This window comes from Ranitomeya variabilis, chromosome 7, assembly GCF_051348905.1.
Source record: "Ranitomeya variabilis isolate aRanVar5 chromosome 7, aRanVar5.hap1, whole genome shotgun sequence".
Lineage (NCBI taxonomy): Eukaryota > Metazoa > Chordata > Amphibia > Anura > Dendrobatidae > Ranitomeya > Ranitomeya variabilis.
Window position 1 is genome coordinate 56,473,752 of NC_135238.1, and position 24,988 is coordinate 56,498,739.

Below are 24,988 nucleotides of genomic sequence, written 5' to 3' on the forward strand. Positions count from 1 at the left end.
GCCATGGATGCTATGATAACCGGAGATTGGTCTGGAGACCATGCAGGTAATGCCAGGAAGAGGCCTACTCAAGGGAATAACACAGTGGTCGTGCTCCTGGCGTTATGGTGAAGGGTGACATAATTTATGGTAGCCAGACCCCACTAGTCTTTATTCTAGGTACACTAACAGCTTGGTATTACATTGATTTGGTCTAGGAACCAGTGATACGGTAATTTCTCCAATGGTTCCCCGCTGCCTTTTTTCAATTCAACAATACCAGACCTCATGTTGCTTGTGTACTGTGAGCAGCCTACTTGGCCTCAATGTGCAACCATGGCCTGCTGTGTCTCCCATTGAGCACATCTAGGATATCGTTGGTTGGTGATTGCAAAGGGAGCTGCCAGCAGCGGATCTTGATGATTTGTCCAAGTGCATTCAATGTGACAGCACATTCATTTCTCGAACTATCATTGATAGCCTGGCATGTTAACGCGAGTATCTCCTCACATGGTGCTCATACTCGATATTGAATAAATCACGATGTCTTGAAAATGTTTTCAATTTTTTCATAATTTCCATATCGGCAACATGTCTATCCTTCCTTTGATTTCCATAATTTCATGACTTTTTATTGTTGGTGTAAATTAAATATAAAGAAAACATGATAAATACAATGATGAATGAATAAATGAATGAATACTGTTTGATACACGGTGTGGATCTTAGTATATCTCCATACATAGTAATGTATCTTAGCTGTGTGTCTTCCCTAGTTTGTTTTGGGGTTAATTTGAAAAAGATAAAATATTTTCACATTTGTAGACAACCCTGGAGTTCATTCCTTGTTAACACGGTGGCTCAGTTGTTAGCAGCGCTGGGTTCCTGGGTTCAAATCTCAAAAAGGACAAGATCTGCTGCCAGCAGCGGATCTTGATGATTTGTCCAAGTGCATTCAATGTGACAGCACATTCATTTCTCGAACAATCATTGATAGCCTGGCATGTTAACGCGAGTATCTCCTCACATGGTGCTCATACTCGATATTGAATAAATCACGATGTCTTGAAAATGTTTTCAATTTTTTCATAATTTCCATATCGGCAACATGTCTATCCTTCCTTTGATTTCCATAATTTCATGACTTTTTATTGTTGGTGTAAATTAAATATAAAGAAAACATGATAAATACAATGATGAATGAATAAATGAATGAATACTGTTTGATACACGGTGTGGATCTTAGTATATCTCCATACATAGTAATGTATCTTAGCTGTGTGTCTTCCCTAGTTTGTTTTGGGGTTAATTTGAAAAAGATAAAATATTTTCACATTTGTAGACAACCCTGGAGTTCATTCCTTGTTAACACGGTGGCTCAGTTGTTAGCAGCGCTGGGTTCCTGGGTTCAAATCTCAAAAAGGACAAGATCTGCAAGGAGTATATATGTTCTGCGTGGGTTTCCTCCTACATTAAAAAAAAAAAGCCATACTGATAGAGGATGTAGATTGTGGACCCAGCTATGGAAGCCTGGATGGGCCATTCAGGAAAAGTATATTATTTTGGCCACAAGGGGAGCATGTTTCTATACTGTTAATATACATTGCCTTATTAGTGATAGAGTAGAAGAATGTAACTGATTGTTTTTTTTGTTTTTTTTGTCCAATCTAGGGGTACGTTCACACAGGACTTTTTTGCTGCTTTTTTTTATGCTAATTTTCAGCTGCTTTTTACAGTACCAGTAAAGCCTATGAGATTTCAGAAATCTCATGCACACACGTTGGTTTTTTGTTTGATCAGTTTTTTCTGCTTTGCTGCTTTTTTTGGACATAGGGCATGTCACTTCTTTCAGCGTTTTTGCTGCGTTTTTGCAGCGTTTTTTCACCCATTGACTTGAATGGGTGATGAAAAAAACGCTGCAAAAACGCTGAAAAAACGCATGTAGCATTATTTGCTGTGTTTTTTGTGCAGAAAATCATGGCCAGCAGGAAGGGATCTCACAGCCAAGAGCTTAGGGGTGTGGTTAGTGAGGTGTGAAGAGCCATTGTGAGCCATTGTGAGGTGTGAAGAGCCATTGTGAGGTGTGAAGAGCCATTGTGAGGTGTCCTGATTGTGATCTATTGTGAGGGAGTTCCTGGTAGTAAGGTGTGAAGAGCCATTGTGAGGTGTCCTGGCAGCTGAAAATTGGCATAAAAAAAGCAGCAAAAATCTGCAGCAAAAATCTGCAGCAAAAAAGTCCTGTGTGAACGTACCCAAAAAACGCACCAAAAACGCACCAAAAAAACGCACCTAAATTAGCATAAAAAAAAGCAGCAAAAAAAAGCAGCAAAAAAGTCCTGTGTGAACGTACCCTAAAATGAAAAATTTAATTAGTAATACATTAAGATGGGGGGAATCCAGGGTATAATAATGGGGTGGGTAAAGATATGATATAGAGAGAGCAACATTGAATAGTAATGTATCCTAGTACTGCTGATACCTTCATTCCTTAGGATTTAAGCAATTTTGGGGAAAACATGGACATAGATTTTTTTAAGCTTACTAGACTGTGGATGTAACTTTTTTTTATGAGCTGTTCTGTGTTGCAGCATTAATTTGTCAATTGAGAAAGGCTCCTTGGTGGCTGTTGTTGGCCATGTCGGCTGTGGAAAATCCTCCCTTCTTTCAGCACTACTTGGAGAAATGGAGACCGTTCTTGGAAAAGTCGCTCTAAAGGTATAAAGATGTTGTCTTCTCTACTAAAACTAAGTAAGGAAACAATACACACATAGGAAGTTCCAATGAATGTGTCAGAACCGGATCTCAGTGTGGATTTTCTTTTTACTATTAATTATCTTTCCTTTTAATCTCAAAAAGTGGTTTTCTTTTTTGATATTAATAGTTACCTTGTATGATACTAGAATCAATACAAGGACATAGTAGGGCCTTAAAGGGAATCTCTGCACAGCTTTTTGCTACCTCATCTGATGTGTCACTTACTGGGCTTCTTGCTGTAGTTTTGATAAAACCGTTTTCTCTGCTGCAGATGTAGAAGTTCTCTGAATACTGAACTCTGTAAAACCCGCCCACGCCACTGATTGGACTCTTTCTCTGTACACTGTGCATAGGCATAAAACTGCCAATCAGTGGTGGGGGTGGGGTTATACACAGCTCATCAGTATGATGGACTTCATTAAAGCAGCTTTACTAGTCCTCTAGTGATAAAATCACTTTAATTAGCAGGAAATTATCAAAACTACAGCAAGCAGCCCAGTAAGTGACACATCGCTGTAATCACTCTCTCTGTTTCTTCATTATGCTGCTTCCAGATTAATTACTGTAACTAACCAGGCAAAAACCTGGTGACAGATTCCCTTTAAAAAAGTTACAACCCTTTTTTTTTTTTTACATTTATTTTGTATGAAGCTGCACCTCCTACATTTAGTACAACTTGGCACAGATGGCGACAACAATGGCACAGCCTGGTAACACGTTTTACCTAGCGGTGCTCCAGGTGTGCTGAACTTCTGTGGAGAAAATCCAATCTGGCCGAACATTTCATCCATCATAAGTTTATGCTTAAAAATATACAACTCTGCCCTGCACCTCTTCAAACACCCTCATCTCCCCACTATTCAACAATCCTAAACGTCTCGTTGACACTTCTCACTCCCTCCTCAATCCGAGAGTGCAGGCCCCAATCACCAACCTCCGCATTGATGATCTGGCCAATTATTTCAAAGAAAACATTGACCATATCTGACGGGAAATGTTCTCCCAATCCCCTAATGTAATGCATTCTCCTCCCACTGCACTGCATCTAGCTCACTTTGTCTTTTAACCAGTCACGGATGAAGAAGTGATAAGGCTCCTTGCATTCTCTAACCCTGCTCCCTGCACCAATGACCCTATTCCCTCACATCTCCTCCAGACCCTTTCCCCGGCTGTCAGCACTTACTTAACCCCTTAACCCCCGGAGCTTTTTTTGGTTTTGCGTTTTCGTTTTTCGCTCCCCTCCTTCCCTGAGCCATAGCTTTTTTAATTTTCCATCAATATGGCCATGGGAGGGCTTATTTTTTGTACTTTTGAATGACACCATTGGTTTTACCATGTCGTGTACTAGAAAACGGGAAAAAAATTCCAAGTGCGGTGAAATTGCAAAAAAGTGCAATTCCACACTTGTTTTTTTGTTTGGCTTTTTTTGCTAACTTCACTAAATGCTAAAACTGACCTGCCATTGTGATTCTCCAGGTCATTACGAGTTCATAGACACCTAACATGTCTAGGTTCTTTTTAATCCAAGTGGTAAAAAAAAAAAAAAATGCGCAATTTTCTGATACCCGTAGCGTTTCCATTTTTCATGATCTGGGGTCGGGTGAGGGCTTATTTTTTGCGCGCCGAGCTGATGTTTTTAGTGATACCATTTCGGTACAGATACGTTCTTTTGATCGCCCGTTATTGCATTTTAATGCAATGTCGTTGCAACCAAAAAAACCGTAATAATGGCGTTTTTCATTTTTTGTTCGCTACGCCGTTTAGTGATCAGGTCAATTCTTTTTTTTATATTGGTAGATCGGGCAATTCTGAATGCTGCGATACCAAATATGTGTAGGTTTGATTTTTTTTATTTTTTTTTTTATTTTGAGTGGGGCGACTCTTCCTCTCCTCTTCCCCTTACTGTTGGGGTTCCTCATGGATCAGTCCTAGGTCACCTTCTCTTCTCCTTTTATACTGCCCCTATTGGACAAACCATCAGTAGATGGTGGGGACTCCCTATTCTACACATTGTCTCCTGACATCACCCCTGCATTACTATAAAACACCAGTGATTGTCTGTCCGCTGTCTCTAAACATCATGTCCTCCCTCTATCTAAAACTGAATCTGTCAAAAACTGAACTCCTTGTGTTTCCTCCCTCCACTGACCTACCTGTGCTCAGTATTGCCATGTGTGGTTCCACCATTACTCCCCAGCAACATGGCCGCTGTCTTGAGGTCATATTTCACTCAGATCTTTCCTTCACCCCCCACATCTGATCACTCACCCACTCATGCCACCTACACCTCAAAAACATTTCTAGATTCCAACCTTTTCTTACCTTCGACTCTGAAAAAAAACTCTCACTGTTGCTCTTCTTCATTCTTTTCTGGACTATTGTAACTCTCTACTAATTGATCTCCCTCTCACCAAACTCTCCCCTCTGCAATCCATCCTGAATGCAGCAGCCAGGATCATATTCCTTTCCAACCCCTACACCAATTCCTCTACCCTGTGCCAGTTGTTGCTACAGAGTTTAATATATAATTTCCAAATTGGGGAGAACCCCAGATAAACCCTCACTAGAAGACCATAAAATTTAACTTCTATTAATTAAAATGAAGAATATACAAAGGGTATAAAAAGTTTTGTCGCTAATCTGTCTCAAACGTCTGCAGTTATTTTATTCAGTATTCCTGCTAATTTATATTTATAAAGTGTATAGCTCCCGGGATGCTAATATATATTGGCAGAATAGGACAAGAAATGTTAGTACCAGCGTCCCCCCAACATGTTTCACTATGCTAGCTGCGTCATCAGGGGATGTGACATAGGATTAATGGTGGCCTAATAGGCAACCTATTTTTTCCACTACTGGCACACTGGATCTACCTCTTGGGACCCCCAATAGTCCTACAATCTTAGTCCTGTTAAGGTCCGTTACCTTCAGTGTTGCAAGCTTGGGGGTTAGTGACTCTGTCCTATCCACGGACCCTTCTTCAGAAGGCCACTCTGACTAGTCAGTCACTTCCTCCCTAGGATCTTGCTATCCCTGGCCTTAAGTCTCCTTTTCTATTTATCACCCCTTTTGCCAACCCTGATCACTTGACACTCCAAACTCGAACTAACTAACTACAGGAAGCAGTCACTTTCCCTATCATTAAGCACCTTCCACCATGGGCAAGTCACAAACATTAACTCTATCTTTCTCTAATGTCTTTACCTAAACTACAACTATCTAACCCTATACTACCTATCTTAAACACTATGTCCTACACTATAATACCTTACATTATCACATCCTACACTGTACATTCCTTATCTTACATTACATGTTATAACACAGTTCACAATGACACAATACTTACAAAGACGCGGGACATAATACACGTTACAATACATGTCACGCGATTGGTGTCTTCAGGGGTAGGAACACTGCAGCACAGTCCACCATCCTTACAAGGTTTTGCATAGTTTTCAGATTATCAGACACTGACCGTCTTCTCTACACCTGCTGTATGTTCTCATGCCAGTCATCCTAGTGAATAAGACGGTCAGTGTCTGGCGTGATATGCAAACCATGCAGAACGTTCCAGACACTCAGTCTTCTTTGTCAGGACCTTACTGGGCATTGCACCGGGAAATGACGGCTCTTGTGCCAGATGTTGGGTGACGGAGGCCGGACACTAAAAGAAGAATATTACTTTATTGTTATATGTATTACACAAATAAAACAAATAATAACATACAAAGAAACTAAAAACAATAGGAGGATTACCAAACCCTGCAAGTTTATCAATAGGTATCGACATCATAGCACCCCATAGCTTCTCTATCTTATTGGTAAGGTTGTAGTAAAATACATACATATACTAAGTACATGCACTATATGTAAAAAAAAAAAAAAGTTAAATTCACCCGAAAAAAATGGCACAAGTACAATAACAAATAGCCGCTGTGTTTTTGCCCCTTTTTTTTAGGGTTCCATAGCCTATGTTCCACAACAAACATGGATCCCAAATGCCACTTTTAAAGAGAATGTGCTTTTTGGAAGACCATTGGATAAAGATTGGTATGACAATGTTATTCAGGCTTGTGCTCTTCTACCTGACCTAAAAATTCTTTCTGGAGGAGAGAACACAGAAATTGGCGAAAAAGTGAGTAAGTCTTAGGGACATTGAATTCTCATGGAGAGTACGAACACAATTTCCTTTATTATCCTTACTTCTTTGTACTTTATTACTACCTTGCATTTTACATTGTTTTATAGTTTGCTGCTATTCAGCGTATTATATGGCTGTTACATATCATGTGGTCCAAATGAGTTTTATGTGAGTTTTATTACCTTTTTAAAAGGGCATAAACTTGTCTGGAGGACAGAAGCAACGGATAAGCATTGCCAGAGCCGTATACCGGAACTGTGACGTCTATTTGCTGGATGATCCTCTGTCTGCAGTCGATGCCCATGTAGGACAGCATTTGTTTGAGCATGTCATTGGACCTAGTGGTTTGCTTAAAGGAAAAGTAAGATCAATCTAAAAATTCCATGTACATTCGATATTAAGGGGGTTGTACAACATTGTTCCTTTGCAGACCAGATGATGATGGGGAGCTCCGGTCGCACCGTTTTGCTTGGGGAGAAAAACTCGCAATCAAGTAAATGGGTGACCAATGTAATACAGTGTAATGAAAAAGTATTCATAGTCCGTGAACTTTTCCACACTTTTTTCACATTACACCCACAAACTTGGTAATTAAATGTTTTTTTTAGGGGTATCAGGGGTCTGAATACAAATGCACATCACAATTTTCAAATGTATATTTCTTTTTTTAGAAAACCATTTATTTCTTTTATACTTCAAAAATATTTGTTGATAAATCACATAAAATCTAAATAAAAAAAACAACAAACATTTAAATTTGTGGGTATAACGTGAAAAAATGTGAAAAGTTCACAAGGTATGAATAGTTTTTCAAGGCACTGTACCTGGATAGTGTTGAGGCTTTTGCTTATCGGTATGGGTCAATTGCTTCTGCTGTACTTCGAAATCCCATAGCAGAGAAAAGGGTCAAATGTGTGGGCACCCTTCCTGCCGCTGCATGCAAGTGCCGGTTGTAATAGGTTTAAGGGTCCCCTGATCTGGAGATGGGTGAGACATTTATGGCATATCCGGTGAATATGCAATACCCCTTTAACGTCATAAAACTAGAAGACCTCACTGTTGTAGGTATCCACCAAGCCGGCGTCTCTGATAAAATATTGGCAGCTTTATTACATGTTAATTACATTTATGACCTGATTTTAATGAAAGTGTGATAAAGCTTCCAAGATTTTATCGAAGATTACGTTTTTTTTTTGTCTTTGTATTGGATTCCCTTTAATGTCATACCAAGCTTTATTCCCTTTGTTCTAATCTTGGTGACTGTTTCAAGTCCCATTGCATTACAATGGTCTTTCAAGTAAAGGGTTTAAAGGGAACCTGTCACTAGATTCATGCTGTCCGAACCATGGGTAGCATGAATTGGAGCCTGGCTTTTCTGGGAAAACATAGTTGGAAAAGCCACCCGGGGACTATAGAGAGAGACGAGACTATTCCACTCAGACACCCGGCCCACTTCTCTCCACATCGCTCTAGTTGATCGACAGATCACTACTATGTGCACATATGGGAGGGACGAGTCTGGATCAGGATGGGGAGAAGCTGGCCGTGGGACACACCAGACTAGTCCATTTTCTCCCCATAGTCCTCGGCCAGCTTTTCAAAGTATGTCTTCCCTGAAACTGCAACGTCGCGTGAATTCCAGTAATGCTCAGTTTTTGAGGTCTTGTCAAATAGTTTGTTTAACGAGTACAAATGATCTGAAAATTATTTGTATTCCAGACTCGTGTTCTCGTCACTCATGGAGTAAGTTTCCTTCCACAAGTGGACAATATTATAGTAATGGCTGACGGCAGGATCTCGGATGTTGGCACATACTCTGAGCTTTTGGATAAGAATGGTGATTTTGCAGATTTCCTCCAAACGTATGCCCTGACTGGTGAACAGGAAGAGTCGCACATAGAAAGTAAGCTTTTACTGCCCAGAAAGAGATGAGTATGAGTGCGGGAGACTGCTGGGCAGGAATAGGATATATGGGGCACAATACCCCTTGCTGCCCTTTCCAATTCATTTTAGGGCAGTGGTCGTCCAGTCATTTGCAACTATTAGGGGACATAAAGATGAGGACTTTGAGTGTCTTTTGGACTGATACTATATATTATCCAATATTTTCGGAGTAGTACAGCGCAGACCTACAATTGAAGGTTCCTTTCCTAAATCGTTATACTACTATATCATCTTCTATTGGGACATCACGATGACCATGGAAGCCATAGAGTAACAGGATCTTTGCCTGCCATCTTATATATACATATACTGTGTATAGTGTGTGCAGATCTATATTAGCTTGTCTGGCTCCAGTAGTTTACCTAGTAATTCTTTCCCGGGGTGTGCCTGATTTTTCCTTCTCCTATGACCTATCCTTTTGAATCCTAGTTTCACCGTGCTCATAAAATGTCAATGATCTCTGCAGGCAAAGTGCTGGGCGGTAAAGGAAAAGCCACTGAAGTCAGGAAGGCAGATGTTGGTTTAAGGTAATCAGTATATGACTATTGTGAGTATGTTTATTTCTTCTAGTGCATAATACGGAGAAGTAATTAGTGGGATATCCTTTTTTGTAAACTTGCAGGGAGGGATGGACTCCAGAGGCGGCTGAGGAACTCACAGAGGGCGAAGCAGGTGCAGGGAAGCTCACAGAGGCTGATATTGCTCTCACGGGAAGGGTAATGCACATGGATACAAAACTAAACATTATCCTTGTAATAATTAACTTGTTTACTTTTTTATTAGCCACTTGAGCTGTTCACAACAATGCAAAACAGCGAAAGTGACTCCAATCTGGTTTAATAGCATTACCAATAAAAACATAAAACTACTCCTATAGTTAGTAAATCAGCAGCTGGAGTGATGGCTACAGTTTGAAAGCCATGTTTCTTTCACTTTTATAAATACTACTATTTTCCTGTTTTGTTGTGCTGGACCGTTTAGAAAAAAAAGTAAAAGCCATATTTGTTGTATTTGTTTAATTATCTTTCTCAGATACTGATGATATAGGACACACATATCTGACTAAATATGGGCTAGGTTTAAAAATGGGTCTTCTTTGAAACTTATTTTTTCTGGCTTTATTAAAACCCCTTAGCGGCGAGCGGCATTGATCTTTGCTCACTCGTTCCTTATAATGTGCAATGACAGTGCGCTCCCTTGCCAACTTGTCACTTATCATCAGAGCCCGCAAGAGAGCGCATTGTCACTGTGCACTAAGAAGAACAGTGCACAGTGACCAGGTCTTACTGAGCATCTGTCAGAATTGATCTCTGACACATGATCAGTAGAGCAGGGACTAGCCCACTCCTGAATCAGACGTTACTGATGCGTCGTTTCAGGGAAGGGACAGCGGCTTCAGCAGTGACCACAGCCTCTGTCCCCTGATGACGACTTGTTTGAGTATCCCTGCATGCACTGGGATTCTCAAATGAAATATCATAAAGGATGTAGTAAACAATAACGCAGGTAGATACAATTTAACAAAGTAAAATACAATTTAATTTTGTACTACCCCTTTAATCATCCACCCTACAGTCCAAACGTGGCTCCCAATAATTACTGCCTATTTCGGAACCTGAAGAAATTTCCTGATATTGCAGACAAAAAGGCAGTAACAGGGTTCTTGCAGCAGCAAGAAGGCTTCTTCTATTCTGAGGGCATCCGACCACTGAAGGCGAAGTGTAATAAGTCTGTTGAAGTCAAGGGGGATTACATTGAAAAGTAGTGCGTTCAATTCTCAGAAAAGTTTGTTTTCACATTAAGGTAGATAAATATTGCACACCCCTTGTGTATTACCATTATGTCTAAAAATTATGTTGCGAAATGGCAATGCATAACTGTCTGTATAACATGTTGCATAATTATGGCCAGGGTCATATAGCTGTCATGAAATGTGTCGCCATTCATTAGTTGCAAATTGGTCAGACCCATTTATAACATTAGGTATATGTTACAACTTCGTGTTCTCCAATTCTCTACTACAATTTTCCCTTCTGTATTCTCAGGTGAAATTATCAGTGTATTTGGAGTACTGCCGGATCATGGGGAAGTGGTATCTGCTCATGTGTGCCGTGTTCTTCATCATCCAACAACTATCTGCTATGGGACATAATTACTGGATCGGTTTATGGGCCGATGACCCTCCTGTGAATGGCACCCAGCAGAACACCAGCATGCGCTTAGCTGTATACAGCATTTTAGGCATTGTGCAAGGTATTTTGTATGAGAGTCTCTCCTTTTCCAGATATTTTCTCAACAACATGCTGCTGTCTGTGATTCTAGTGACTGACACCCAATCACAACTTCTCACATGCCTTTCTCAAGTTTTTCAAAAATTACATTGGCCCTTTACAGTAGGACTGAACAATCGTTTTTGGTCAGATTGTATCACGGGCCACAATACATTTTGAAGGAATATTATAACCTTAGACATTTATGACCAATCAAAAATATACACCCATAAGAAAATGGTAAATCCCTATTCCTCTATTTCCTTTTAAAAAACAATGAGACCATGCATTTGGTTCTCGCCAATGTAATTTGTGAGTTGCTAAAATGAAGTATTGCACTTTTCCCATAAACTACAAAGGAGATGTGATGGAGCACTGTTTGTGGTCACCTGGCAGCTCTTAATAGGGCTTTGATGAACAAACTTTGCACAGGCTACTCTGCTTAGTAGGTCCCTAGGGAACCAAGCCTTCCGCCTTTTAACCCCTCTACAGGGATTTGGACTTATGCAGAGCCCTTTGGGTTATGTCCACACAGTGGCTGCTGGCCGGTGGAGAAAGCTAGTCTAAGCCTCGTCAAAACCAAATATGGCTGTAACAGGACAAAACAGAAGACAGACACAAAGTCAGAAAGTAGCCAAGGTCAAAACCAGGAGGACAGAGTAAGAGGCAGAATCATCAGGCAGAAAAAGATCAAGTCAGTCCATGGTCAGTAACAGAATATAGCAGAGAGATAGTGCAGGGTCAGGATAAATCTATAACTGGCAGCTTGAGACAGACTGCTAGGGGACTAAATATCTGACTGCTTGAAGGGACCACAAGTCCCATACTAAAGTATAACTGAAACACTCCCAGGTGCATCCGCAGTGTTAGCATAGCCTACTGACCAAGGCAGAGGTAGTGTTCAGACACGAATGTGACAGAAGATAGCTGCACTTTGTATGACCATGTCTCCACTTCCACTCCTACTTTCCGTGTGACATACGGATCAGAGAAGCCCCATTCTGCTAATATAATTGGGATACCAATAATGGCCACACAGTGCACCACTAGTACTTATCCATCCCTGCTCTCATGCTACCTACCCTTCTCTTTATGTAAAATTTATGTGAGAACTTGCAGACATAGACAAGCCAACCTGGACCAAATAGTTGAGGTACGCACCACATAGCATCACGAGTCACATAAGGGCCCCGGGCCCAGGTGGGTTCCCTTACTTTATGGCACAATGTCTTTCAAATCAAGGATATTTTAGTACTGATTTTAAAGGGAGTCTGCTAGCCCAACATAACTGTTTAAGCCAAGTAGAGGCACTCTGGGCACCCTTGGTGTGACCAAACATTTGTGCACCCTCCCACCTACTTGTTTTCCCTTTATCTCTGCCCCCCTCTATTTTGATTGGCAGTTCTGGCTGTATACAGCCAGAGAAGGATGGAGATACATGGAAAACAAGTAGATGTGAACTACACTCAGGCTCGGACTGGCCCACAGGACAACAGGAGAATGCTCCGGTAGGCCCCTCTGAAGGAATAGTAATAAGTAGCGCTATTACACTTGATTCACAATTTGCAGGAAAAGGTATAATCTAATTAGTCATTACACAAGCTAGCCAAGTTAATATTACATGGAAGCAAAAGTAAATTCGTGTACTGGGGTCAGGATATTTTTGCATGTAGTTGAACAGTGGGCCCTAAGACTCAATGTTACTGGTGGGCCTTTGCCAATACAGTCCGACACTGACCCTTCATTTTACCAGTCATTCTGGGCTGACAAACTCCCTTTAAACCTAATCCCACCATATGCCACATTCAGGGGGGTGTAGGATGTTTCTGTCTTGGTGAGTTGTTAGCTGGGAACCTTCCATTGTACAGCTGGCTTTTCTGACATCGCATGATTTTTCTTTTCTTGACCTACAAAACTGTAAAAAAAAAAAAAAAAAGTGATTTATTATTAACTGATTTCACAGATTTATTATTTTATCTCTTACAGCTTTAGGTATTTTTATAGCATCGGCTACTATAATTATTGGTGGCGTGTCGGTATCTCGCCAGCTTCACTCCAATCTCCTGCACAGCATCCTGCGGAGCCCCCTGAGCTTTTTTGAGCGAACCCCCAGTGGAAACCTGACTAATCGGTTTGCTAAGGAGATGGACACTATAGACAATATCATCCCGCAGATGTTAATGATGTTTATAATCATGAGCCTGACTATCCTGGAAATACTGCTGGTCATTGCGATAGCGACTCCTCTCGCTGCTGTGGCCTTTGTGCCATTAGGCTTACTCTACTTCTTCTTACAAGTAAGGAACGTGTGGGTTGTGTTGGGATTACAGTAATACATTTTTTTCTTTTTTCTTACTGCCCGTTATGGTCTAGATGTGACATTTTAATTCATTGCTTGGTGATAACCACGAGAGTCGGTAATGCTCTTCTCAAACCTGCATTGCGATCAAACGATTTATACACTACTTATACATTATCCAGGGTCTTTGTTAAATACACTAAGTGACAAGGGCACAATAGATTTTTTTTTCTCTGATTCATCATTGCCTTTTAGTCCAGTTTTCTGTCGTAATTTGCTCTTTTTTAGGAACTTTAGTCTTTGAACCTTATTTTCTATACAGTTTACACTTTTTACGTTATCTTTCTTTTTTAAATCTTTTTTATTTTTCCTGACCCGGATCCAAGTGGTAACGTTTCTTCTTGCGGAGAGTGACCTGTCAATCCTGACATGCCAATGCGAGGAGACTTTTATGCCTCAATGAACTTTAGTGCCACCTATAGGAAATAGCAATAGTCAATAGTAACTCTCTAATGAGCCTTTGTCACATGACTTAGGATAAAAGCCAAAACCAAAATCTCAATTTGAATACACTGTTTCGGGCTCCTGCGCCTCATCAGTGCAAAGTGTGAGATCTGGTTTGGCTGGGTGACAGGCGTCTGACTGGGATCCAAGGGGTCACATTTCTCGTTCTGGAGAGTGACATGTCAAGCATGACATGCCAAGTTTAGAAGACTTTTAAGCCGCAATGCTCCTCTGAAAAATATGCAAAACAGAGAGGAAGAGGGCTAAAACTCTAGTGGCACCAATAGGAAATAGTAATCCTAAAAGTCAATATCAACAATCTAGCGAGCCTTGTCACATGACATAGGATAAAATCCAAAATGCTGCAGTGATGCAGAGTAAGGGCTTATTCAGCCATCCATACAAATCGGTTCATGCACAGACTGGTCCCGGCTCTCCTGACCCGAGCATTACAGCCTCATAAACAAATATGAGGGAGAGCCGCGGACAGTCCGTGCATTGTGTTCCATGCTCAGCCGGAGAATGAGCCTTAAAACATGCCTTTGGGCAATGAGAGGTCATGTAGGGCAGCACGGAGGCTCAGTGGTTAGCACAGTGGCTCAGTGGTTAGCACTGCAGCCTTGCAGCACTGGGGATCTGGGTTCAAATCCCACCAAGGACAACATCTGCAAGGAGTTTGTATGTTCTCCCCATGTTTATGAGAGTTTCCTCTGGGTTTTTCAGGTTTCCTTCCACACTCCAAAGACATACTGATAGAGATTCTAGATTGTGAGCCCCAATGGGGAGAGCGCTGATAATGTCTGTAAAGTGCTGTGGAATTAATGGCGCTACATAAGTGAGTAAAATGAATAAATAGATAAAATGTATCATGCCCCTCCTAGTTTGGCCAGCTTGAAACTGAAGGCAGATTTTTATTAAAAGCACTATACTTTTCATTATGAACTCCGTATTATGTTTTTGTATTGCAAACATACTATTTGCCAAAAGTTTTTACGCAGCTCCTCTTCTTCTCTGTAGAGATTTTATGTTGCCACTTCCCGGCAGCTGAAGCGTCTGGATGCCGTGAGTAAATCGCCTCTCTACACTCACTTCAATGAAACACTCCAAGGAGTAAATGTCATTCGAGCTTTCAAAGAGCAGAAACGTTTTATCCAAGACAGCAATCTACGTCTGAACACCAACCAGCGCTTCTACTTCTCCAGCTTTGTAGCTAACAGGTATTGAATTGTAAAAGAAGACTTTAGTTAGACGGGCTTCAGTCAGGTGTCTTACTCTCACTTTTACTTTTCAGGAGAAGACATTAGCAGTACAGCATATCCATTATTTCTCTTTAATAGCAATATGGGACACAGGACCGTGGATATATCACTTGCCGCTAGGAGGCTGGACACTAGGGGAAAAAACTGTTGTCTCCACCTGGTAGACCTCTCCTCAGAAACTAAGCAGCTCAGGTTCAATTATCCATTGGAGGCGGACTGGACCTGTATCATGTCTTTTGCAATTTTTTATTTTCTTTTGTCCTTTTTTTTCTAACTAGGTGGATTGGATGTCCTCCATCTTTAATCTTCACCCCAGGGAGGACACACCATGCACTGCTTCAATAGTGTACTTCCTTGTGTTCCTCCATCCCTTGAGGCTGCTGCCGTAGTGTAGTGCCAGCTTTGTCCGAACATGACAGAAGGCGGCGTTTACTTCTACCACCCCTCTTCGAGGACCAAATCTTTACTGTGCCCCCCACTTCCATGCACTGTCTCACTTCTATTTCCCCTCTAGGAGCTCTTTGGGGGCCCTTTTTGAGGAGAATTTCTCTCCTCTTTATTATCCAGGAGCGCTCTTCCCGTTTGTGGTCTTATTTTACTACCTTCTTGCAGCAAGGGTTCCTTGTGGTGCCTTTTGCATCAATTTTGGAGGTTTAGTGTCCCTTTGAGTCTCTACAGCCCCTTTTGTCGGTCCCCAGATTTTTCTTTCTACAGAGGTGGGTGCTTCAGAGCTATCTTCGATCTTCAGCTCCTAGAACTTATTGTTCCTTCCCCAGATTCGGAATACATACTACTCTGACCTGTTCTCAAGAAGGATGACTTTGGTCAGACCCATTCTGCGCTTGAAGAGTCTCAGTAGAGATGTGCGGGTTAGAAGATTTTGCATGGAATTCGTGTGGTCCATGGTCGTGTCACTGGATTTAGGAGAATTCCTCTTTTTGGTAGACATTTCCAGCTCGTGTCTTCACATTTCCATCACTAAGTCCCACTAACTTTTTAATCGCTTTGCAGTTTGTTCTTTTCATTTCCATTTTGTTTGTACTGTATTTTGGCTTTGCTACAATTCCGAGATTGCTCACCAATGTGCCCGGCACATGGAGTAAGCGGCATATTCTTATCAAGATGACAAGTGCCCAAACCAATAATGTTTCAGAAAGTAGACATCCCTTCCCTTTATTTCTATAAGGCATAAGAGAACTATGAGTCAATTCACTAAGAATATTTTTTATGCTCTAGTAACCTGAGACATATGTTCAGCTTGTAGGGTGCTAAATGTTGGTCTACAAGACTGCGGTTGTTAGGCAGTGTGTCCCTAGCAACAGGACTGTTGGCCATGAGTCGGCTGCTCAACTCTAAGCCTAATTAGCCTAGTGCTTAGATCAGAGAAGAGGAGAAGCTAGATGACAAGAGCCAAGCTCAGCCGCTGTAACAATAAGTGCAATAAGGTATTCGGGCTAATAGATGCCTTGAATTTCCCCTTTGATGGAAATGTATTGTTTATTTAGTTTGATGGAGGTTTAGCTGTTGGTTGTAATCTTTGCGTTGTTTTGTTTCTTAGGTGGCTGAGTGTCCGCTGTGATCTCCTTAGTAATTTCATCGTCTTTACAGTTGCTATTGTGGGGGTGCTTTTCAGGGAGAGCATTTCTCCTGGACTCGTTGGCCTTGCTATAGTGAACTCTCTTCGGGTAAGTATAATGCTATGCACAAAACTGCCTAATCAGATGCTGAACCATTAAATAATATCGAGAGATGGGATAACCAGTTTGCATAACTCCAGTCCATCAGCCAGACCAGTAATCAGTAACTTCTGGATGGGAGGTCTACAAATCTCCTTAAAGTGGTTGTCCCACGAACTAAGTACATTTTAATTAATGGCTCTTGGAATAAAAATAAGTTCAACGATTGGATGTGTTAAAAAGAAATGTTCCTGTGCCGGGATAATCTTATAAATGTGGCCCTGCTCTGTACTGTGTACTGTCTGTGTCTGACCGTGCAGGAACATGGACTGATCATACCAGAGCTCCTGGGCAGGGGGGAAGCAAAAGAGTATACAGACAGGCCAACCGGGGATCCCAGCTGCTGGTTTCTGTAAGGAAAAACATTTCCCAGTCCCTGCCTGTTTAAAAACTTAAAAAAGAATCAACTGTGAACCCCGGCTGTCCTGTTTGTATACTCTTTTGCTTTTCCCCCTGCCCAGGAGCTGTGATATATCTGACCTATTACCTGCATGGTTGGACATATTCATTACGCAGAGCACATTTTTAAGATTATCTCGGGACAGGAACATATTTTTTAACACATCCAATTTTGGAACTTATTTTTATTTTAAGATATATTAATCAAAATGTACTTTGTTTGTGGGACAACCCCTTTTAAATCCCGGGATTCCCAACTCTTGTTTTGATCAGTGGGGCTGGAGTGTCCTCATTGCAGCGTGATGCACATACGACGTTGCACCGGTGAATGTGTGCAGTTTCTTATGTCTCTTCTTTGGGAAGTTTAATGCACACCAATATGACTGTCAAAGGGACTTAACGGGACCGGTCATGTTGAAAATGGTATCTGATCTGCAGGCTGGATGTTATGAAGTAGGAGGAGCTGAACATATTGATGTACATATTGTGGGAAAAGTTTCTTAAAAGCTTGCATTTTCTTCATTGAAATCCCTTGTGCTTGTATGCACACGAGTCCGGTGGGCGGTGCTAATCAGTATTTGACAGTCATCCCTGTGTCTGAGCATGCAGATATAGCTGTCAATCATAGATTAGGGCCACCCAAGGGGCACCAGAGATTTCAATAACTTAAATACAGGCTATACAGAATGTTTTCCAGCAAACCTATATATAAGCGTGCTCTGCTTCTCCTTCTCTATACAGATTGGACTGCATGTACAGCGGGACATGATCCCTTTAATTACCACTCATCTTTCTCAGTAACCTGAACAACATACGCCAGTCACCTACGCCACATAACTGGGCACATTTGCCTCTTTTTTGCTCTAGAGTAGCTTCATAGGTCTGTGATGGGAGCAGTTTTGGTATCGTAGACAACTCCAAAAGTTTTTGGGTTCAATTCATCAAAGCTTTTATGCCTGAAAAGTGTCATAAATTGCTTTGAAAAAGTTATTTTGTGCAACGCAGAATTGTGTAAAAATTTGGCAGTCTTTGACATTTTCATGCCAGTTTGAAGCCACTCAGTCAAAATGGGCGAAGCTGGGAAGGAGCCATAACGGGGCATGTGTCTGTCCACCAATCAAATGTCTTAAAAGTGCGTTTCTTAAAGCAGAACTGTGCGCAATGCAAGTCTTAATGAATCGGAGCCCCATCATATCGTCTGCACCTCCCCTTATACCAATGATAGCTGGTGGTGTTCCTGTAGAGGGGCCCACTGGGCCAGAGGCAGCAGCTGGCCTAAGCAGACTCTACTTGAATAGATGTCTAAACACCTAATAATTGTAAAAAGTGATAATTGCTGTTTTTTATAGTTGACAGGTGTTTTAAAAGAGGCCGTGCACACTGCTACCGACATGGAAACAAACTCCGTTTCTGTGGAGAGAGTGAAGGAGTATTGTGATGTGGAGCCAGAGGTAAGGACCTGTATGAATGAGGGGCATATAGTATTTGTTGTATTGTAAGTATGTAGCTGGACTAGTTACAGCACTTATTAGCCATATGTATTAAGTAACACTCCAGACTTAATGCCTTGTTGACATATGACGTATATTTACGTCATATATTTACGTCATATGTTGTGTCCCTGCCTTTGAGGCGGGCTCACACGCTGAGCCTGCATCTTTCCTTGCTCATGACAGCTGATTTAATCCTCCGTAATGTGCCTTTAACAGCCATGGGTGGATTGGTGCTCTGCCCGCGGCTGTTAACCTGTTAAATCGTGCTTTCAGATATTGACAGTGGGATTTAACACAAGCTGACAGAGGAACGCATCATCCCACACTCCAGTGACATAATCGTGGGGTGCTGATGGGTTTTCATGACAGCCAGAGGTCTGCTGATGACCCCCATACCTCTCTACCCCTTCCAGGCTTACTTTTTTCTGCCCCCAAGTTCCTCTGCCTACACCACAACCCAGTACAGTAGTGCAGTCCAGTAAGTGAGAGTCCTGTCCTGAACCCATGGTTATTCATCCTCCTTTGCCTTAGGTGAACTAATTTGCCACTATGGTCCATTACTTCTCTGCTTGCTGATTCCTTGTGGTACTCTCTCCGTCTCAAGTTCACTATTCCGTCCTGGCCCCTTACCTCTCTTTCTGGTAAACTTGGGGCCACACTGCTAGACATCCTGTCCTTGAACCTGTCTCTGGTGCACCACTCTGTCGTTCTGTCACTTTCCACTGACTCGGTCTCCACTCAAATCAGGGCCACTCGCACCACGTGGCTTTACTGACTAGTCAGACCATAGGTCTGCTTCTGTTGCACGCTGGGCCCTATCTGACTTCCTGACAGGAAATTGTCTCAGTACCTTCACTTTGACCCCTTCCACTCTGGGCTAGTCCCAAGCACTAACTCTAACTCTCTCTACTGTCGATCAAACTATAACACCGTCACTAATAACATGTCACACTACACATTACAATACGCGCGTCTTCACAGTTGAACGTGGGTAGTATGTCCATCTTCTTACAGTAAGACTGCAAACACATCTTAATTGATTATTTTTGACTATTTCTCATACGTTTCATACAATATTGTCTCCTTAGGCCCCATGGACATCAGAACATGATTTAGCACCATCAGAATGGCCACACGCTGGTAAAATAGAATTTCAGAATTACGGCCTGAGGTATAGGAAAGACCTAGAACTGGCTTTAAAGAAAGTCACTGCGTCTATCCAACCTGGAGAAAAGGTTGGTGTGGTTTTTTCTGTTCAGGAAATCCTTAGAGAATTGTCTGTCTGAGAATCGGAGTTGGGATAAAGCTAATTTTTGTCCTATAAGAAATGGGAATATAAAAAATGTGAACAGATAATATAACATTATAATATAAATTCTGCTCCAGTCTTTCCCTTTAAGTCCTTTTTCTATGCAGGAAAAGCTATGAGATTTCAAAAATCTGATTTATACGCTTGTTTTTTTCTGATTAAATTTGAAAATTGCAACGTTTCTGAAAACGCTTATGAATCAATTTTTCACCTATGGAAAGCAATGAGAAAGTGAAAAAATGATGCAAAAACGCAACAATGTTTTTTTGCGGTATTTTTGCAGCGTTTATGAAACATTTTAATTGAATAAAACCAACTTTGTTTAACATGCACCATAGAGAAAGCACACGTGTAATCTGCACCCAAAAATGTGTAAAAAAGAATGCTGTGAAAACGCTGCAAAATGGGCATTTAGATTTCAATGTTTTTTCTGCCAAGAGAACAGGTTTTGGCTGTGGAAAATCCCCTGCAAAAAACGCTGCATGTGAACAGAGCCATGCACAGCAACAAAGGGGAGGACAGGTGGAGTTAGCACTGGATTGGAGTTATGACTCCAGTTAAAAATAAATGTTTTTTTTCTAGTTAAAAATAATGTTTTTTTAATTCTATTTTTTTTGTTCTTTTTCTTTTGCTTGAATTGGGACATAATTATAAAAGTCTATAAACAGTCACTTTTTTTTTTAATGAAAAACATATAGTCTGTACACTCTTAAAGGGTTGTTCCCATCACCTGACGTAAGGATTCTTGCATACCGATGGGGAACACTCAACGATCTCAAATACTAGGCTCTAAAGTGCCCCATTGGAATCAATCCACGCATGCACGGTGCCATTGCTCCTGGGACTGTAAGTGGCTACCGAGTACAGTGCTCTTGGGATGGTTGGGGGTCCCAGCGCTCTTTTGGATAGGTGATAAGTCACATTGTTGCATCACTTCTTTATTGTTTTAATTCATTTTGATCAGACTGTCTCATGCTGGTATCTGACGTGATTGGGGTTTTTCCTGGTTAAAGTGGTTGCCCAGCGTAAAACGACAAGTCTGCAGTCACTCTATGGGACTGCAGACTTAAGAATCCTCACATCGCGCACACTTCAAACTGCGAGGATTCTCCGGTGATTGCTCCGGGATCGGCGGTCATGTGACTGCAGGTAACCAATATCCATACTCCCGATCATCATTCGACTGGATGGGTGCGGCCTCACTCAATGCAACTGTATTAAGCTTGGCCAGAAACAGTCTAGTCGGATTGTGGCCAGGAGTATGCATATAATATTCTTAGGGCCACATGACCGCTGTTCCCTGCGCTGGTTCCCGGAGAATCGTCACAGTTTGCAGTGCACGCCATGTGAGGATTCCCAAGACTGCAGTCAATGCAGTAAATATGAAGAAAATACCATGACACTTCCAATTGACAAATGGAGCGCCCCCACGTTAAGGGCAATTGGGTACTCGGTACCGGGTCTTTCTCCCTGGGTTCTGGGGATGTCACGGTGGCCCGACCCGGTCCGTGTCCCTTCTGAGGGGCATCCAATTAAAGTTTGTCTGGCGTTCGTGACGCCACCTGTGGTATTCGGTCAGGGTGACCGACGCTGCTATGGGTCCGCTGGGGTGATGGAATGGCAGCTAGATGGTGTACCTTCCCACAAGTGAAGTATCTCCCCAGGGCTTCCCAGATGTGTAGGTGGTGATGGTGGACGATGTAAGGCACAATGAATAACGAGGACACAAAGGTTGCAGTCTCTTTACCTTTTACTGAAGACTTCAGCGTCCACAGTCCAGAGTACCGTTCACAGGGCTGGCAGAGTCCGGCCGGTCCGAAGGCACATCCAGAGTTCCCTTATCCAGTTGGAAATCAGTAGCCTTCCTACTAGCGCCTGTGTGTTGTAGTACCTCCCTGCTGAGCACCACGGGATAGTCCTCACAACTTTCATGGATGTTTCTAATCTTCTCTCTCTTTGTCCCCCAGATGGTATGGATAGGACAACCCGTATGACTGATGGCCTGAGGCTTATTTATAGGGACCCTAGAGACGCCCCTCTCCCACAATTTGCCTCCGTGTCTTCGTAGGTATTAAGGTCGGGCAACCAACTTGGAATTGACTGTCCTGCCGGTCTCTGAAGTAATGCGTAGAGTCAATTACTCTCTCGGTGTTCCGGCCACCGGCTACACGCCTCAGAAGGACGCTGCCGATCTTGGGGCAGAACTCCTCCCGGTATTATCTCCTTGTGCCGTGACTTTGTTTCTCACTCTCCACAATACACTTCTCTTCGTGTCCTTTCTTAGGATGCTGCCGCAATGGGTGCAGGCGCAGCTCCGTAACGTTCTATCTCGTGCTTGGCCTCTGTCAGGATCCCACCCCTGACAGGGACCCTCTGTGTGCAGCTCAGATGTTCCTCCTTCTCCCCCTGTCTGCCTGACAGGTCCTCTCTGGGTCAAACCCACGTAGCTTCTGACTGACTTCCTATCCAACCCACCAGTTTTACCCGTGTGTGAGGAGTGCCCTAATAGATAGAAGCAAGGCTCCCCCTGGTGGACTGGAGTGTGAAGTGTGGTGTATGGTTTGTGATACCTGGAAAGATGAACTCCTTTAGTACCATCAGACGTAATATCACTCCCCCTGGTGGAAGAGCGACATCACTGCAGCAACCAGGACTCTGGGGCACTGCACTAACACCCTCAGCACGTACATGTCTGTCCCTCCGTGATGGCCGTGAACAAGGTCTGATAGACCGAAACGTTGGCCCATCTGCACAGACTGCTGGTATGAAATCAATTCACTCTTTATCACTTGCAACTGGAATTGCAATGATATTTTCTTCATGTTTTCTTCATAGTTACTCACGACACATTCTACCATGGAGCGCCCTCATGCATCTACCGCTGAGTGTCTATAATACTTACTTCTTTAGAGTGAATGCAGACTCGCGCTATTAAGACTGGACAACCCCTTTAATTTTAAAGGGCTTTATTGTTACTGCAAAAGTTCTTAAAGGTTTGTCCAGGACTGAATAATTAATGACCTGCCCATTGGCTAGATCTTCAATGTGAGATTGGTGGGGCGATATAGGAAGACATAATGCTGCCAATACTGGTTACAGCTGATCGGTTTCTTTGCCGGTTTTCAGACCCCCCACTGATCTCATATTAATGACCTACTCAAACCTTTTCCATTAAAACTATCATGCCATTTGTGAAATAAATAGCTATTGGCTGCTCCAATAATTCTCTATGGAACTTCTGAGTGATGCCCTTGGTTTCTTTAAGCACCCCTAAAGAGAATGAATGGAGGGGCAGACTGCTGCCCCGATATAAAGGAGAAAAAAGTCAACCCAATCGGCACCCCATATGGGTGGTTGTACCATCACCGAACTGTAAGTTATCACAAAATAATCACTTTAAGGGCATTTGCGGAATTATGAAAATCTCCTTAATTGGTAAAAAACATGATGAAACAACAATTTTATTTTTCTATAAGAGTGATTTTTAGAAATCTGATAGTGTGGTACATACCCTTACAGCTAATAACCATACTTCACTCAATACATTACTGGTAGAAAAGTAAAGCTGACTACAGACGTTGTTGGTAATAGTACCGTCATGGCTTCTGTTCTTAATGTGTATGGACAGGTTGGCATCGTAGGGAGAACTGGAGCTGGGAAGTCCTCTCTTACCTTGGGTTTGTTCAGAATTTTGGAGCCTGCAACTGGGACAATTCACATTGATGGAATAGACGTATCAAAGCTAGGCCTTCATCAACTGAGATCTAAGATAACAATCATCCCACAGGTAAAGCCAACTTGGTTTACACTTTTTGTATGCAGATTTATTCATTGCTTTTTTTATTCAGTTTTTAAGACTCAAAATATTATTAATAAATCTACATTTTATAGTTGAATAGTGCAATCTGTTCTGAACCTAATATGTCCGTTTTACCTTATATAGGATCCAGTTTTATTCTTTGGGTCCCTGAGAATGAATCTTGATCCATTTGATAATTACTCAGACGAGGACATTTGGACAGCCCTAGAATTGGCTCACTTAAAAAGTTTTGCGTCGTCCTTCCCTGATGGCCTTAATCACATATGTTCTGAAGGAGGAGAAAATCTGAGGTATGGTTATAAAACGCATATGTTGCATACAGTCATATGTTATAGAATTTGTAAAAATGGTGATGGGCTCCCAGTGTGCTGCCAAGTTTTCAATGTGTGCTTTGTAAATAGGCTGTGTTCTATTGTGATGATGTCATGGATCCTGTTTGTGTGTTAGGCTGTGTTCTGTTCTCATAGGGAAACAATAATAAAGATAGCCATAGAATAAATATTTACTTCTGCCGGGAGATGTCAAAGCTGTATTCATGAATTATACTATTTGCCCTTTTCTATTGCTAAAAAGTGGCTCTTTTTATCCTCTAGTGTTGGCCAGCGTCAGCTGGTGTGCCTGGCAAGAGCCCTTCTTCGTAAGACAAAAATCCTGGTGCTAGATGAAGCCACTGCTGCCGTGGACCTGGAGACTGATGAACTCATTCAGTCGACCATCAGAGAAGAATTTAAGGATAGTACTGTAATCACGATTGCTCATAGACTCAACACAATCATGGATTATACACGGTAATCCTTTATTATTTTTATGTTTGCCACATTATCCTTTATTGTAATTATTATGGCACCCAAGTGTTTAGTTTTATTACCTTGTAGTCAACTAGTAATGGACTGTAAAAATCACATTAAGTTATTATTACAAATATCGAAGGGTTAAAGTTTCTCCTTCGTGGGAGTGACAAGTTGCTGTAAGGAGACTTATAGGCCATGCAGTGATCTACTAAGAATTGGAATTTCCATTGCATAGCATTAATGTCACTCTAGACCAATACGGCACTCTTAATTTACGCCTGAGAACC

The 24,988-nt window shown here is 41.9% G+C and overlaps 1 protein-coding gene across 1 annotated transcript in view; it reads left to right on the plus strand.

The window, feature by feature from the left end:
* LOC143785981 (multidrug resistance-associated protein 1-like) overlaps window positions 1-24,988 on the plus strand; it is a 79,825-nt gene that overhangs the window by 50,476 nt on the left and 4,361 nt on the right. Inside the window, exons 17-31 of the mRNA XM_077275143.1 lie at window positions 2,568-2,694; window positions 6,695-6,871; window positions 7,071-7,238; window positions 8,597-8,780; window positions 9,288-9,348; window positions 9,444-9,537; window positions 10,867-11,074; window positions 13,078-13,388; window positions 14,912-15,111; window positions 16,712-16,838; window positions 18,638-18,739; window positions 19,870-20,016; window positions 23,719-23,877; window positions 24,034-24,200; window positions 24,504-24,698. Of these exons, the coding sequence (XP_077131258.1) occupies window positions 2,568-2,694; window positions 6,695-6,871; window positions 7,071-7,238; window positions 8,597-8,780; window positions 9,288-9,348; window positions 9,444-9,537; window positions 10,867-11,074; window positions 13,078-13,388; window positions 14,912-15,111; window positions 16,712-16,838; window positions 18,638-18,739; window positions 19,870-20,016; window positions 23,719-23,877; window positions 24,034-24,200; window positions 24,504-24,698 (2,427 nt within the window). The remainder of the gene's footprint in view (window positions 1-2,567; window positions 2,695-6,694; window positions 6,872-7,070; window positions 7,239-8,596; window positions 8,781-9,287; window positions 9,349-9,443; window positions 9,538-10,866; window positions 11,075-13,077; window positions 13,389-14,911; window positions 15,112-16,711; window positions 16,839-18,637; window positions 18,740-19,869; window positions 20,017-23,718; window positions 23,878-24,033; window positions 24,201-24,503; window positions 24,699-24,988) is intronic.